The sequence below is a fragment of the Semicossyphus pulcher genome, unplaced genomic scaffold, assembly GCF_022749685.1.
Source record: "Semicossyphus pulcher isolate SPU_LCO1_2020_fin unplaced genomic scaffold, fSemPul1.0.p SCAF_18, whole genome shotgun sequence".
Taxonomy (NCBI): domain Eukaryota; kingdom Metazoa; phylum Chordata; class Actinopteri; order Labriformes; family Labridae; genus Semicossyphus; species Semicossyphus pulcher.
In genome coordinates, this window is record NW_027211691.1 from 25,188,997 (window position 1) to 25,205,000 (window position 16,004).

A 16,004-nucleotide genomic window follows, 5' to 3' on the forward strand; every position below is an offset into this window, starting at 1 on the left:
TTTGCAGTTTTTCTGCTTCCCTTTAAGAAACTCTGAAAATGCTGAGTCCAGGAATCTCCACGGGGAACAGGAAATGACATTAAAGGTAGCACATATCCCACTTTGTTCGCTCCTTCGCTCCTCGAGGTTCCTTCCTCATAGCTTCTCTCTGCCGCCTCCTCAGCGATCCTCAGCTATGGTACATTCAGTAAACAAAAGAACAAACAGGCTTAACCCAAAACAAGGACATCCTCATTTGTTAAATTTTTTGCATTTTGGTTCCCGCTATGGTACAGTTCCCTGCTGTCTGTCAGGGTCGACCACTGACGGTGATTGTTCGCTCGGTTCGCTGCCTGCCATCTCGACAGCTATTGTTTCTGTCTTTACGGCGAGCGGGTGAAAGATCTCTGACGTGGCTCGCGTAACGCTGTCGTAGGACGGCGGGGACGAGGTGGAGGATATTGTCTCGGAGCGCTCTATCCCTAACAAACTCGAGCCATAGTTTTCCCTCATCATGGCGGCGATCAGCCCTTCTTTCTCAGGTGCGTCCTCCCTGAACGCTCCCTCGCCGTCTTCGTCCCCTTCACCTCCTACGTGCCGAGGTGTGGTGATCTGGCGGTACAAGTAGGAAGCGGCCTTCATCTGCCGCCTAACCAGGTGTCTGCGGTAGCACCTCTGGATCACTGTGGCAGAGACTTCTTCCTGTTTTCGCCTCAGAGTCGTGGTGATCGGCTCGTAGGAGATCTTTGACGGGTTGGCCATCATGAACTTCTCCTCCATCTGCTGCTTGAGGGCATCCATCTCCCCTGACTCGCCCAGGACTCGCTTTGTGAAGGCGAAGAGGATGTCCAAGCAGTGGATCTTGTCCCCACTGACCATGGGCAGGTCCATGGAGATCAGTTTGATCTTGTTTGGCTTGGCAATGCGCAGCGGCTCCGACAGCGAGTCTGCAAAGTCTGACAGTTTGGCGTACTCGATGAACTGTGTGGCCTCGGGGTCAAACTTCTCCCAAACCTCGTAGAACATCTCAAAGTCGTCCTCGCTCAGCGGCTCGGTGCTCTCCTCTGTGGCCACGCTGAAGTTCTCCAGGATGATGGCGATGTACATGTTCACCACGATGAGGAAGGAGATGATGATGTAGGTGACAAAGAAGGTGATGCCAACTGAAGGGTTCCCACAGTTCCCCCGGACGGTTGTGCCGGTGTGGGGGATGTTGGGGTTGCACTCCTCAGGCGAGTTGTTGAGGATGGGACTGAGCAAGCTGTCCCAGCCGGCGGAGGTGGTGATCTGGAACAAGCAGATCATGCTGTTCCCAAATGTCTCAAAGTTAAACATGTCATCGATCCCCGCCTGCCGTTTCACGTAGGCGAAGTTGGCCATCCCGAAGATGGCGTAGATGAACATGACCAGGAAGAGGAGTAGCCCGATGTTGAAGAGAGCGGGAAGGGACATCATGAGGGCGAACAGTAACGTCCGGATGCCCTTAGCGCCTCTGATGAGACGCAGAATCCGACCGATACGGGCCAGTCGAATCACTCTGAACAGTGTTGGCGACACAAAGTACTTCTCGATGATGTCGGCGAGCACAATACCTGAAAAAGAGGAAGAAAAGAAACGTTAATCAGGTACACCTGTGCCAACACGCATTTTTATCTTGTAGACCTGCACACAAGTTTTTCGGAAACTGATACCAGTAGGGAAAATGTTGCAGATACTGTTAGTTAGTTAGTTAGCACACTTAAGTTTACTATGCACATTGCTACAGCCCCCCCGCTAGCATGGTTAATGACACAGTATGACCGTGATATGATAACGCTGCAGAACGCAATCGTAACATTCAAATAAACAGCGAGTTAGCTTTCGTCCCTAATGTCCGTGTGCGTACATGAACTTGCATGGACTTAGGGACTTATTTTTCCAGGATATATTTACACAGGACATACCTGGTTTTGAATATATTAATGTGTTTGCATATTTAGCCTGTAAGAAAACTACAATGCAAAATAAAGCAGCTTAATGTTAAATCTGTGTTTCTCTGACACTCTTTGGCGGCACAGGAAGTCGTGAGAGTCTGCCGCTAACGTTAGGGGTCGTCCTGCAGGACTGACTTCGACACGGGAGAAACTACATGCTGTATTTTTCAGTTATATGGCCTCAAATCGATAAGAGTAGACTATTAGTGGATCAAGATTTTCTTGTATTTGAGGACATTCCTGTGAGTTACATCATCTAAAAGCCCTCCGTTTGGATATTTCAGTCTTTATGTGGCAGGTCTGCTGTGATTACAACGTGAGAAATTGGTTCTGGAGGGCTGAGCTGTCTTTCCGCTCTAACAGCAAGTCAAACACTGTAATTCATCCATCTTTTCCTTGTTATCCCGGGATGATAAAGTCAAAGAGGAGCTGGCCTGTCATCACCAGACCCCCACCACACACACACACCCACCTACACACACACACACACACACACCTACACACACACACACTTCTATCTTTCAGCCGTCTCCCTGTGTTGAGTTATGGGTGATGGAAGGGATGAGCAGGGGGGAGTCGAGAGGGAATCACCATCACATCGTACATCAACTCAACCACCCCCCCATCCTGACATCTCTCTCTCTCTCTCTCTCTATCTCACACACACACACACACACACACACACACACTCACACACACACACAGCTGATGTAACAGGTCAATCATGTTTGATTTGTCTCCAGGGACCGCCCTCTGGCAGCTCTGATTGCTGCTGTTACCTTCACCTCCCCCCAGGCAGCCTCGTCTGAGCGGGTGCGCACAACACGCATCCACACTCAGGCACACACTTAATTACACACACACACACACACACACACACATACACAATCTTGTCACAACACTGATAGCTAAATTACCTGCTTAGGTTGCTCTGAGCTGCCTCTGTAGACTGTTCTGTCATGTGTGTTTGAAGTGTGTGTGTGTGTGTGTGTGTGTGTGTGTGTGTGTGCGTGAGTGTATATGACCACACAGGACCTTGGTGTGGTGGAAAAAACATCAAGGCCAGCCGGATGGTCAGTTTGTTGACGGTTAACTGTCAGGCTGACATTATATTGCGTCCTGACAAATGTGCACACTCAGAAACACACACATATATAGAGGACACACACACACACACACACATATAGAGGACACACACACACACACACACACACACACACACATATAGAGGACACACACACGGACATTTAAAGACTAACTCTAATATTTAGATGTACAACATCACAGGACGGATCCCTACAGAGACCTCTGTGCTAAAGATGATTTTTGTCACCAGAAACAGACGTTACCTCGCTCTCTGCAAAGTCACCAGACTCCACTGACAAAAACAGTCATTTTACGTCACAGCTCACAGGAGCTGCTGCTCTGCTGCTGTCTTACAGTTTTGTGTAAATGTGTGTAACACGAAGATTATAATTGGATCTAAAGTAACTTTTTAAAACAACAAAGTCTCAAAATAGCACAAAGTGTGTGATTGATGGAGGCAGCAGCAGACCAGCAACTCCCTTTTTCAGCAGAGTAAAATTAGTCGTTTTATCAATGGGGTTTGGTGGCTTTGAAAAGAGCAATATAAAGGCTGTTTCTCTGCAGTGATTCATCCTGTAACATTGTCAGAAGCTAAGAATAACAACATGATCCTGTCATCCTGTCAGATTCAGTCCAAAGCTCTTTGTCATGAAGCTAATGATGCCGACACACCTGTATTTATATTTATAAATGACACGGCTGCTCGTGGCCGCATGATTCACTTAAAGAAGGTGTGCGCAATCTGCATTTGTTCTTTAGACATTGTAAAACTCAAACCTGAAACACTAATCAATACAGCTGAAAAGATATAAGTTTAATCTAAAAATTACACATTTAGAGTAAAAACACTAAATAATCTTGATTTAGAAATTAAACAAGCGGATTGTAGCGACCTGTGAAGATGGAAACAAAATGAACAGTGGCTCATTTTTGCTCCACAGCTGTGAGCGTTGTTTTGTCCTTTGAGAAACTTGAAATGTTCCAGCTGGATGATGATGTTCTGTTTGTTCCTGTAAAGCTGAAACCGCCGGGACACGTCTGAACTCACCAACGATGGAGAGGATGACGACCACGAAGTCGAAGATGTTCCAGCCGACGGTGAAGAAGTAGCATCGCAGGGCCATGATCTTGATGAGGCACTCGATGGTGAAGACGATGATGAAGGCCAGGTTGATTTTGTTCAGGATCTTCTCCATCTGAGGCGACTGCTCGTCCGTCTCCACCATCATGGTGATCATGTTGAAGAGGATCAGCACCATGATGATGATGTCGAACGCCTGCTTCCCCACCAGGTCGAAGAAGAAGCCCTGCAGAGAGTTCTGGAGAGAGCGACACAGAGAGGTTTGCTGTTGACTGATCAACATGCTTTAAGCGTGGTTTTATCGTCCTCGCGTTGGTCTATTCTGTTATTGTTTGACTTCTTGTGTTTTAAATTAAACACAAACAAACTAACGAACCAAGGCAGCAGTCGACCAACAACTCCTGATTCTATCTTTGATCTGATCTTAAATGTGCGAGTTTTGTTCTCGTACATTTATGACTTTATAATCTCTCAAATGTTACATTTACAACTTCAGTCTCAGAATTTTCTTTGCTTTGATAAACGACTGAATAAAGTCGATTTTTAACGACTACTTTTGCCCATTATGAGATTCCTATCAGACGTTGGTGTTGTGCAGGGAGCTGTGCGTTGGTACCAGAGGTCTGGGGATCGGCTTCTGAGGCTTTTTGGACCCCAGTTTCTTCATGGCATTGTAGTACTTCTTCTGCTCCTCCGTCATGAAGATGTCCTGTCCTCCTAAGTAAACACACCCAGAACATGCTCTGTTATTTTCACCGAGCAGCGACACGTTACGTGTTATTTGCAATCTACAGTTTCCGCTGTGATACTCATCTTTCGCTTCTGCTGGTTGAAGTTGTCGATGATGACACCGATGAAGAGATTGAGGGTGAAGAAGGAGCCGAAGATGATGAAGATGACAAAGTAGAGGTACATGTACAGATTGATCTCCTTGATAGGCTGCTCCTCCACCTGACAGGAACACACAGAGCATTTAACAAACACACATCCTGTATCACTTTATAGCCACTGTGAGTGTCTCACATCTCCTCAGTTTACTTTATTAAGGTTCACTTATTTCACCGCTTTCACTCTAATCTGAAAACGTTGTTAAATCTCTTTTTAATCCAGTTAAATCACAAATCATCAGTTTTATTTATTTCTCAATATAAACAAACACTTCATTCATCAACAACAACAACAACAACAAAAACAGCAACAACAACAACAACAACAGCAGCAAAAAAGACATAATCTCAACACAGTCAGGATATCAAACAAACCTCCGTACTTTCTCTCTCTCTTCACTTCTATTTTATATGTTAACTATAAAATAAACATACATGTTTAAGTCAAAGTTTTATTTTCAATCTCATCTGAACTAGCGCTGAAAAATGTGTTTGTTGACTTACGGATCTTGAATCCACGGCTGCGTACATGATCTCCATCCAGCCCTTGAATGTTGCCTTTGAAAAGAAGAAAACCAGTCATTAAACGGAGACGCGCTGTGATTGGATGGAGACATTCTCGTTCTTCTGAGCGCGTTTATTTGGCCTCGCATTAAATTAGAAGAACAACATGAGGGAGGACGCCGAGGTCGGAGCTGTGTTGTGTTTTATGATGATGATGAAGTTGAAAAAGAGACGTGCAGATGAGTTCAGCGTTTGTTCAGTTAAAAAAATCTGAAAGTAACTGAGAATGTTTTTGTTTGTTAAAACTCTTAAAAAAAGCAGCCAGAAAGTGAGGAGTGAGTTTTGACGGGTAAGAAGCGTTCAGTCGTGCTTTTATTAACTCGATTTTGGAAAAAGTTATTAATGCTTTTGTTTCATCTCGTTTAGCGACTCTTGACTACATCACTGTTTGTTAAATCTCACCTGCACTGATCACCTGTACGTTTAAGAATGGATTTTACTGATTACTGTTCAGTTTTTATTTGTTCCATCGTCCAGACTAAAGACTCAAAGTGGTTAAAATCTCTTCTAAAAACACACATTTATAAACAGGCGTCACATCAATCATCTTTTAAAGTATTTTAGCTCACACCTTTTTTATCAGACTGTTGATGTGATTGGAGTTGTACCTGCTCACCTCACATATTACCAGCATTTCTTTGATCTCTTGTTGTGTTGTTGTTTAATGGAAAACCAGCCTGCTGCACAAATCAAAATGATTATTATATTTATTTATTATTATTGAATTTTAATATTATTAACATTGTTATTACTATTATACGTTTTAATTATATTTATTATATTATCACTGTCATCATTAGGATTATTAGCATTATTTTATATTATTATTATTGTTATTAATATTTATTAATAAATAATTATATTCAAATATTTATATCATTTTATTTGTGTAATTATTATTATTATTGATAGAATTGATATTATTATATATTTATTATCATAATAATGATCATTATTTTTAATACTTGTATTATTCAGCGTTCTTATTTATATTTGTATCTATTTTTAATATTATATTAATATAGTATTATTAATATATTATAATTCTATCAATATATATTTAATTATTGTGATTATTATTGTGATCATGATCTGATCCGGTTCCTGTGTCTGACAGTCTGACGTTGTCACTGAGTCTTCACATCCGTTAAAAAATTCAGGCAGAGCTTGTCATCTTTTGCAGCGTGCCCCCTCCCGCTCACTTCCGACAGACCATAATAATAACAGGTGCTAGGTAACCCATGGCGACGGGCTGATTTCAGGTCTGAGTGACGGACGGCAGGCGCCCACACAGACTGAAGTATTCTGTCTCCACATGTTTTCTCCTCCCTTCATTTTTTTAATCTCAATCTTCTGTGCCCTCCCATCACAGGAAGGAAGTCCGTAAAAGGACGTCTTGATGTTTCATTGAGAAAGAAACAGAGCAGCTGTGTTTCCATGGAGCTCTGACTCTCTCCCTCTCTGTGGGTCTGCTAATTTTCTGCTAAGACAGGAAGGCTGCATCCACATCCCTTTTGTTAGGTTATTCACTCGAGTGCAGCAGGACGGAGGAACCAACAGAGACACCAAAGAGAAGCCAAACCCTCTCTATCGCCCCCTGCTGACTGGCTGCAGTATAGCTCCTAAAGCCCGCCTCCTCCATGTTAACAGATGGGACATGAGTCAAACTATAAAATCAAAATACACGTCAAATATATTTTTCTCAAACATGGTTTCTGTCATTATAGTTAGTTCTTATCATGCTGATTTATGTCACAGTGGTCACATGACTCTGCAGTAGACCCGGGTAATTATCGCCTCGGCTCTGATCCGCATTGATCATTTCTGCCCCCTTTTGGCGCAAACTCCACCCGTCTCCGTCCGAGCAGCGCTCGAACATCGTTCCAAATCTGTCGCGCTGAGTTTGATACACAGACTGAATGAGTGACAGATACAACAAAGACCTAACCACCGTAACATCTTCACTGGTTACTAACCCTGTCTCCAGAGCGTTTGTGACGTCAGACGGGGACGCAGCAGAAAAGAGACCGACAGGAGGATACTTCACTGGCAATGGGAAAAGAGACAATCGGCATTTATTACTGTCTGAAAAACCTGCATCCAAGTGTTGATTCTAATGGGAAAGGGGTTTAAGTAATATCGATGGTATCTTTGTTAGTTTGTCGATCCTACGCAGGCTCCTCAGGACTTCACCGTTCTTCAGACTTTTTTTTCTTCAGTAGAAAAGTGATGAACACTAGAAAGATAAAGTGTTAAAGAGAGCCGGACTGTTAATTTAGTCACCAAACCTTTACTTTACTTTATTCTCATTTTAAATCTTCATTTTAACGGCCAATTCTATTTCCTGTAAATGTAATCTCCATAAAAGGCGGTGAAGCCTCACTGTAACCCTGCCGCACCCGGTCAGGATATTATTTCAGTAATTACACTTAAAATTAAAATTATTCCTTCAATCGGGTAAATGTGACGACATTCTCTTGAGAACAAGAAGCACGTTTCTGACAGAAGTTGTGGGTTGTATTTAAACAGATGGTGAGATAAGATGTAGTCAGTAGAGTTCGGTACACTCATCAACCCTGCAGTGTGTCTCTAAATCTACCTGTTCATGTAATGTGTAATTAGTTATTTGATGCTATAAGGGGGTGTGACCTCATGATTGACAGCTCTGTTGACAAATCGGGATCTCAATAAATGCTGTCAAACAAACCAAAACATCCTCAGACCCTCAAACGGAGCTCTGGAAACTCTCCTAATGCATCGTTTTTTTTGCAGCGTGGAGCTATTTCCAGATGCTGATGGAAGGGTTGCCCTCGCCAACTGTTGCCACGCCGACCAGCTAAACACAGAGGGATGCTGAGCAACTCGTTGCCAGGGAAACCAGACTCTATCAGGTGACAACTATCAAGTTCTCAGTGTCAGGAGATGAAGAAGCAGCACATTTTTCTACGACTTCTATACCTTTACACTTTTTCCCTCATCTCATCATCTCTCCATCCCTCTTTTTATCCTCTTTTCTTCCTCCAAGTCATCCCTCTTTCTTTCTTTCCCCTTCTCATTATCTATCCCTCCTTTCCTCACCCATTTCATCCTCCATCAGCACAAATTTGTTCATCTTCTTTTTCCCTTAATTTCCCTTTCCCTCCATCACTATCATCCCTCATCCCTCTTTTTTGCCATCTTTTTCTCCTCCAATTTATCTCACCCTTTTTTCTCTCTTTCAGTTTCTTTCTATCCCTTTACTCCTTTTCTCACCCATCTTCTTTCTCCATCTCCCTCTCTTGTCCTCCATCATCCCAAGTTTGTCCATCATTGTAATCCCTCCATCCCACTTTTTACACTCTTTTCCTCCATTATGTTTTTCCTTTAAGCCCTTCTTATTTTCCATCCTTCTTTTCCCCTCCTTTTCTCGCCAATCTTCTCTCCATCTCCAACTAAAATCTCTCCATCTTCTCTTTCACTTGATTTCCCTTTTCCTCCATCCATCTCTTAACCATCTTTACCTCCATTATTCCTCCTTTCTTCATAAAATTCATCCCTCTTTCTTCCTTTACCCCTTCTCATTTTCTTTCCCTTCCTTTCTCACCCATATTTTCTCCAACGTTTCCCCTCTCATCCACCCAACCCACATCTGCCCATCTTCCTCCTCCCTCCCTCCATCACTCCCATCCCCTTCTCACTTCTCCATCTTTCTATTCTCTTCTTCTTTTTCTTTCTCTCTATTTCGCCTTTGGACCTCAGTATTATTACTCCTCTTTTTCTCCCTCCATCTCTCCGTTTCCCTCCCACTCGGCTGGAGTCGCTCTAAAAATAAAAGCCTCTCAGACGCTGATTGATTGGAGGCTCTCAGGACTCTCACGGTGGGCGACAGAGAGCGAGAAGGAAAAGAGAAAGGCGGGAAACGAAGGATTGTAAGGAAGGAAAGTTAAGTGATGGAGAGATGGAAAAAGGAGGAGGCAGTGGCTGTAATTGGCTTGTTTGTGTTGTTTTAAATATTGAAGAAAGAGAGAGAGAAAGGAATGGGTTTGTGGAAGGAGGAACGATTGATGATAAAGAAAAGAAGAGATGAAAAGCACGAGGGAAAGATGGAAAATCTGTGTGAAAGGAAAAAGGTGGAATATATCTGCAAAGCAAAGAAAGAAAAGTATGAGCGTGCACTTGAGAAAAAACCTGTGATTAGCTCTCATTACATGAAAGATCGATTTTATGAGAGCAAGCATGTCGCTCTGTTGAGTTTAATCCTGTTTTACTTTGGGGCTGAGACACTGGGAGACACTCGTGTCTTTAAACACTCGCTAACACCCGGCTTTTTTGCTTGGTGGGAAGGGTTACAATCAGCATTCAGACCCGGGTCACATGACTCTGCAGTAGACCCGGGTAATTATCGCCTCGGCTCTGATCCGCATTGATCATTTCTGCCCCCTTTTGGCGCAAACTCCACCCGTCTCCGTCCGAGCAGCGCTCGAACATCGTTCCAAATCTGTCGCGCTGAGTTTGATACACAGACTGAATGAGTGACAGATACAACAAAGACCTAACCACCGTAACATCTTCACTGGTTACTAACCCTGTCTCCAGAGCGTTTGTGACGTCAGACGGGGACGCAGCAGAAAAGAGACCGACAGGAGGATACTTCACTGGCAATGGGAAAAGAGACAATCGGCATTTATTACTGTCTGAAAAACCTGCATCCAAGTGTTGATTCTAATGGGAAAGGGGTTTAAGTAATATCGATGGTATCTTTGTTAGTTTGTCGATCCTACGCAGGCTCCTCAGGACTTCACCGTTCTTCAGACGGAGAGCCCGTTTGGATCTGCTCCTCATTCATTCAGAAAAAAACAGGGAGACTTTTTTTTCTTCAGTAGAAAAGTGATGAACACTAGAAAGATAAAGTGTTAAAGAGAGCCGGACTGTTAATTTAGTCACCAAACCTTTACTTTACTTTATTCTCATTTTAAATCTTCATTTTAACGGCCAATTCTATTTCCTGTAAATGTAATCTCCATAAAAGGCGGTGAAGCCTCACTGTAACCCTGCCGCACCCGGTCAGGATATTATTTCAGTAATTACACTTAAAATTAAAATTATTCCTTCAATCGGGTAAATGTGACGACATTCTCTTGAGAACAAGAAGCACGTTTCTGACAGAAGTTGTGGGTTGTATTTAAACAGATGGTGAGATAAGATGTAGTCAGTAGAGTTCGGTACACTCATCAACCCTGCAGCGTGTCTCTAAATCTACCTGTGAACACATCATGTGTTTTAAATGACCTTCTTCAGGTTTATATATTTACCCCGCTGAGTAAGAAGGTAAACAAAGTGTTTCTGTATGAGAAGACATGAAGTTTAAAGGGATAAAGATCATTGCATTTCTTTTGATCAGAAAGTCCTCCATGCATTTTCATCTGGAAGTTTTTATCCAGATTCAACACAGATTATTTATATTCCCTGTTAATGGTCCGATCAATACCTCATCAATAAGATCAGTCTGTTTGTTATTTATCTGTCTACCTTCTTGTTTCATAACACATGTATCTTTTTAATAATCATGTCTGGTTTGAAAAAGCTAAATGAAAAGAAAACATGTAATGAAAGCGGGAAGAGACGCAGAGAAGGAGAGAGAAAGCACGGAGAGCGAGCGAGAGACGAGCAGGGGAAAGAAATTAAAGCTAACACGACAAATGGAGACACAGAGAGTGAGGGAGGCTGAGCGCAGGAGTGGAAAAGTCAAAAGTGAGGCCGATAAAGAACAGGTGTGGGAGGAAAATTAAGGCCCAAGACAGCAAATGGACGGAACGAAAGAAGCGGTGGGGGGAGCAGAAAAGTCAGTCCTCCTACGGCTGGTGGAGAAGACGCTCGCATTTAATTTGTTTTCAAGTCGTCGTGCAGGAGAAGCTTTTCTCTTTGTGCACTCGAAGCTCTTTGTCTCTGTGGTGACGGATTTACACAAAGTTCTTCATCTTCATCTGCAGCAAGGGACGGAGCAACACTCACCGCTTAAAGGGAAAGTCTGGTGTTTTTAAAAACCTGGGCCTTAGTTATTTATTTATTTATTTTTACAGAGTTCATCATAAGAGTGTGACAACATGACAGAAAGGATCCCTACAGAGATAGACCTTTTTGTTACAGAGGAAGATGATTGTTTTAACCACACACAGACGTTACATCGCTCTCTGCAAACACACCAGACTCCATTGACAAAAAGACTAATTTTACCTTACAGAACACTCTAGCTCCTGGTCTCCCTCTGACTGAACCGACTCTTTTTTCTGTTACTTTGTGATAAAAAAACTTTTGTGCTTCATCCCCACAAAGCATTTTAAACATCAAAGTCTCAGAACAAGATGGACAAACTAAGACAGCGGAGCGCCAGCAACACTCTGGTTCAGCGAGGTAAAATTACTGATTCTGTCACTGGAGTTTGGTGGCTTTTCACGAATGCTTCTGCTTAACAAAAACAATGATGTTACGATCATAACCTTTCTGTAATGTTGTCACACACTTAGAATAACAATCTGAGCCTGTCAGTGGAAACAACAAGAACTTTTAGTGGACGACCTTTGACCCATCAAGGATTTTCGTGCAGACAAAACTTTTATCTGTTTGTCATTTAGAAAAGAAAAAGGCCTTGTTTAAAAAAATACTGGAATAACCAATTAAATAAATCCATTCCGGTCATCCATCTTTTCTTTGTTTGTTCAGCCATAGTAGATTACTGTTTACTCGCAACACTTGCAGAGAGCGGAAAAGCAGCCGCTTAGCTCTGCCTACCCTCTCTGGCAGACCAACCACCGCTGGCTGATGGAAAACGCGTCACTAACTGGGCGCCGCCACAGACACCCAGCCCATAATAATACTATATACTGCAGATGCAAAGGCTTTCATCAGTGGGCCACAGGCTCAGTCACATTGTGTTACCTCATTCAGAGAGAGAGAGAGACTTACAGACATTTGTTGACATTAAAATCTTCCAGATTATCACTTTATGTAAGATCTTAATTTGCGAGGTGACTAACTGTTGTCAGTGTATTAGAGTTCAAAGTACAACATTGTCTTCTGTAATGAAGCTGCACGACAAAGTAGCAGAATATAGAAACATTAAAGTCAAATATATTAAAGTGCATAAAGTTGTACTGAAGTAGGAAGGTAGAGTTTGAAGCTGAGATCTAAAATCTGACCATCTGTAACCGTGTCTGAGAGAGACCTGCCTCTCTGAAATCATGAAGGAGTTGTGTTCAATAGTCAAAGAGAACACCGTGTTTTATGGTCATCTTTGCTTTGTGTTCCAGACCTGTGGCGAGAAAAGCCCCAGCCCACGCTCGGAGGGGATTCACAGCCACTAAAAGCCACTTTAAAGGCTCCTAATGAATCATGATTCACTGTGCAGAAACCCTCCTCTCTGATTACCGCCTGACACGGCTGAAGCTGCTCTAATGAGGCTTTAAAAAGTGCTGCAAAAGTTTGAAACAAGTCTGTGATCCTCGGAATATATGATGTATTCAATGCTTTATCCACCTGCATGTGTGTTTGTGTGAACTTTAGCTCGACCGTTAAACTGGCTGGGCTGATACATTGGCTAATAATGGCTTGTTACAGATTTATCAGTGTCAGCATATAGTCTGCTAGCTGAAAGAAAGTCACTCAGCAAATGTTTAATGCACGATTTCAGCTGAGTTTCTGCTGCGATTTAATCACAATAAACATATCGGAATGATGCTGAATTATCTAAACCAAGAACAGTGTGATCCATGCTTTGTCAGCTTCATGTGCAACACGACGAGCTAAGACTTTTCAGACATTCGTTTCATGAAGAGGACTGGAGAATAGGTTTGGATCAAGGAACTTCATGTGATATCAGGATGTCAGGAGAACGTCAGCGCTGATGGACTCTCATTACACAGAGTCAGGAAAGTCTCAGTCAGTGATGTGAACACTCGTCTCGCTCGTTAACAGTGAACCATAAAGTCAATGTGCCGTAACTAGAAGCTAAAAAACAAACTTTATTTGCGTCTTTGCTTTTTGTATGTAAACAAGCCACGTGAAAAAATGTGCTTTGCTTTTGGTCTGAATACGACTTCAGTTTTATTGATGCCTGCATCAATCGGCCTTTATTGTGAACTTTATTCTCTATAAAGTCACTTCTGTTTAATTTCGAGTCCTAAAGTCTGACATTTTTAAACGAATGAAAACATCTGCCAGTCGTGCGACTCTTTAGACTTGTTTCTGCATCAAATCAACTGAAGTTTGAAGACATCAGTGTAACAAAAGCAAAATGAAGTGTGTTTCTGCATCAAATCAACTGTTGAGACGAGTTGTGTCTGTGCTGCACCAGGATATTCTGGACCAGTTCAACCAAAGAGAAAGCTCCATAAAGGAAATTCATGATTTAAGATGATATGTTTGCAGTGGATGTACACCACTCAGTTGCACTTCCTCTTACTGCCTAGTAACAGGAAGTGCAAACTAAGGACCAGTTCGGGGATTTTCAGCCTCAGTCCTATCATGCTGTTATGTGGAGCTAATGCCATGATGGTAGGAAAAAAAATGCAATATCTCTCTGTGCCTTTGGAGGACGCTATCTGCTTCTCCAGCGGGCCCTGGAAAACCTCCACCAGACGACGTAACACACGTCATCGGGTGGAGGCCAGGGAGCTCGCTAAATTACACCTCCTCAATCTAAGAAGCCGCCTCCAATGTCACGTCTCGTTTAAAATCGTCAGATTTGAAATGCAGAGTGCAGACCTGAAGATGTTTTAGACGATCCACCGATATATTCTCGCCCTGTCAGAGGGAGGGGCGCAATGCATGCTGGGTGATGTAGGAATGTAGAATGGGCGAAACCACGAGCCGTTTGTTCAACTTTCTCCACAGCTACGGCGCTAATTTCAAATATTATTGCTTCTGTCGATCACAGAGAACAGCAGCTGTGACTGACAGCGGCTTCTTCCTGGGGAGACCTTTAAAGATAAACTGCAGACTCTCCTCCACTTTGAATCCCCTCACCCACTCTCTCACCACTTGCAGCAGAGCCAGGTATCCAGCTCCCACGTTGTCAAAGTTGACCTTGACTTTGGTCCAGTAGTACAGCGAGGTGTCGTTGAGCGCCTCGCACTCGGACTTGTTGTTGATGAAGGCGGCCTCGTAGATGTGACCCGTGCGGTTGACGCAGCGGCCGAACTTCCCGGCGAACAGGTTGACGCCCATGATGCTGAAGATGAGCCAGAAGATGAGACAGACCAGCAGCACGTTCATGATGGAGGGGATCGCCCCAATCAGAGCGTTCACCACCACCTGCACCGACACAGACACACACAGTCACACACACACAGTAAACACTTTATGACACTAAAGGACAGCATCAGGTTTGGTCTGTGGCTGGTCAGGCTCAACATGTACAGACACCAAAACCTTCTGGGCCCATTGTCACACTTTTCTCATTTATGCTAGCATGTTAAAAATAACACTAGAATTGGACTTCCTGAATGTTCACCTGACCAACATGTACAGAACCAGCACTCGATGTTTTCCTCCAGCATCAGCATCAGCAGCACAGTGTGAAGCCCAACACGACACAGTATGAAGAGACACAGTTTTAGAAGTTTGCTGTATATTGTAGGGTTGAGGCAGGCTGGAGAACCAGGACCATCAGTCATGGAGTGTCACAGTTTACTTTGATAGCTGAAGCTGAAGCTTAATCTACTGTTCACTTCAGACTCAAAGCAGCAGCAGCTCATGATGGACAGATGAAGACTTTTCATCATAGATTTCAAAGACGGAGATATTCCTCAGTCTGCACATGAGCAGTAGGGGAAACCTGTAAAACTAAATGGGAACAAGTCCGGGAGCGTTACGTCCGAACACGGAGGAGCATGTTGGAGAGACGGAGCGGGGACGGAGCAGACGGTGTGTTCTAACCTCCTCAAGTGTCTCCATGTCTGTTGTTTACTGTATGCTTACCTGAGCTCTCTGGTGTGCCCTCTAGAGGTAACCTCCAGTAACACGTGTAGTCAAAACACTAGTGAACTATGTGAACAATTATGTTCATGATGCAGACGGTTGTGTACGAGAACGCAAGGTTAAAACGTAAGAATATCTCCGGCCTTAACGGAACGAAAAAATGACATTTTTTTTCAGAGACTTTTGAAACTTTTAAATTGAGGTTAGATTATTTTGTTTGGGTTAAGTTGAGATTTGGATCAAGAACGAACACAAGCAATAAAACAAAAGTAAGACATGTTTGAAAAAAGACAAGAATGATGGTGGCCTGCTAGCTTGTAAGGCTAACCCAGCCGCAGCTTGCACGAACGAGCGCACACAGAAGGCCAAAAGCTTCTTCTGTTCTGTTTTCTTCTCGAGTTAAAACACTAATTTAGCCAACAGTGTTTTTGTCAACACTTTCAGATCATTTCAGCTTTTCTCTCATGTTGATATTTAGTT

General features: G+C 43.1%; 1 protein-coding gene across 1 annotated transcript in view; it reads right to left on the reverse strand.

The window, feature by feature from the left end:
- Positions 1–264: 264 nt before the first annotated feature.
- LOC138595705 (sodium channel protein type 3 subunit alpha-like) overlaps positions 265–16,004 on the reverse strand; it is a 153,263-nt gene continuing 137,523 nt past the window's right edge. The window contains exons 27-32 of the mRNA XM_069667072.1: positions 14,583–14,858; positions 5,511–5,564; positions 4,933–5,070; positions 4,736–4,840; positions 4,087–4,357; positions 265–1,571 (exon numbers count right to left, since the gene is read on the reverse strand). Coding sequence (XP_069523173.1) covers positions 265–1,571; positions 4,087–4,357; positions 4,736–4,840; positions 4,933–5,070; positions 5,511–5,564; positions 14,583–14,858 — 2,151 coding nt within the window. The remainder of the gene's footprint in view (positions 1,572–4,086; positions 4,358–4,735; positions 4,841–4,932; positions 5,071–5,510; positions 5,565–14,582; positions 14,859–16,004) is intronic.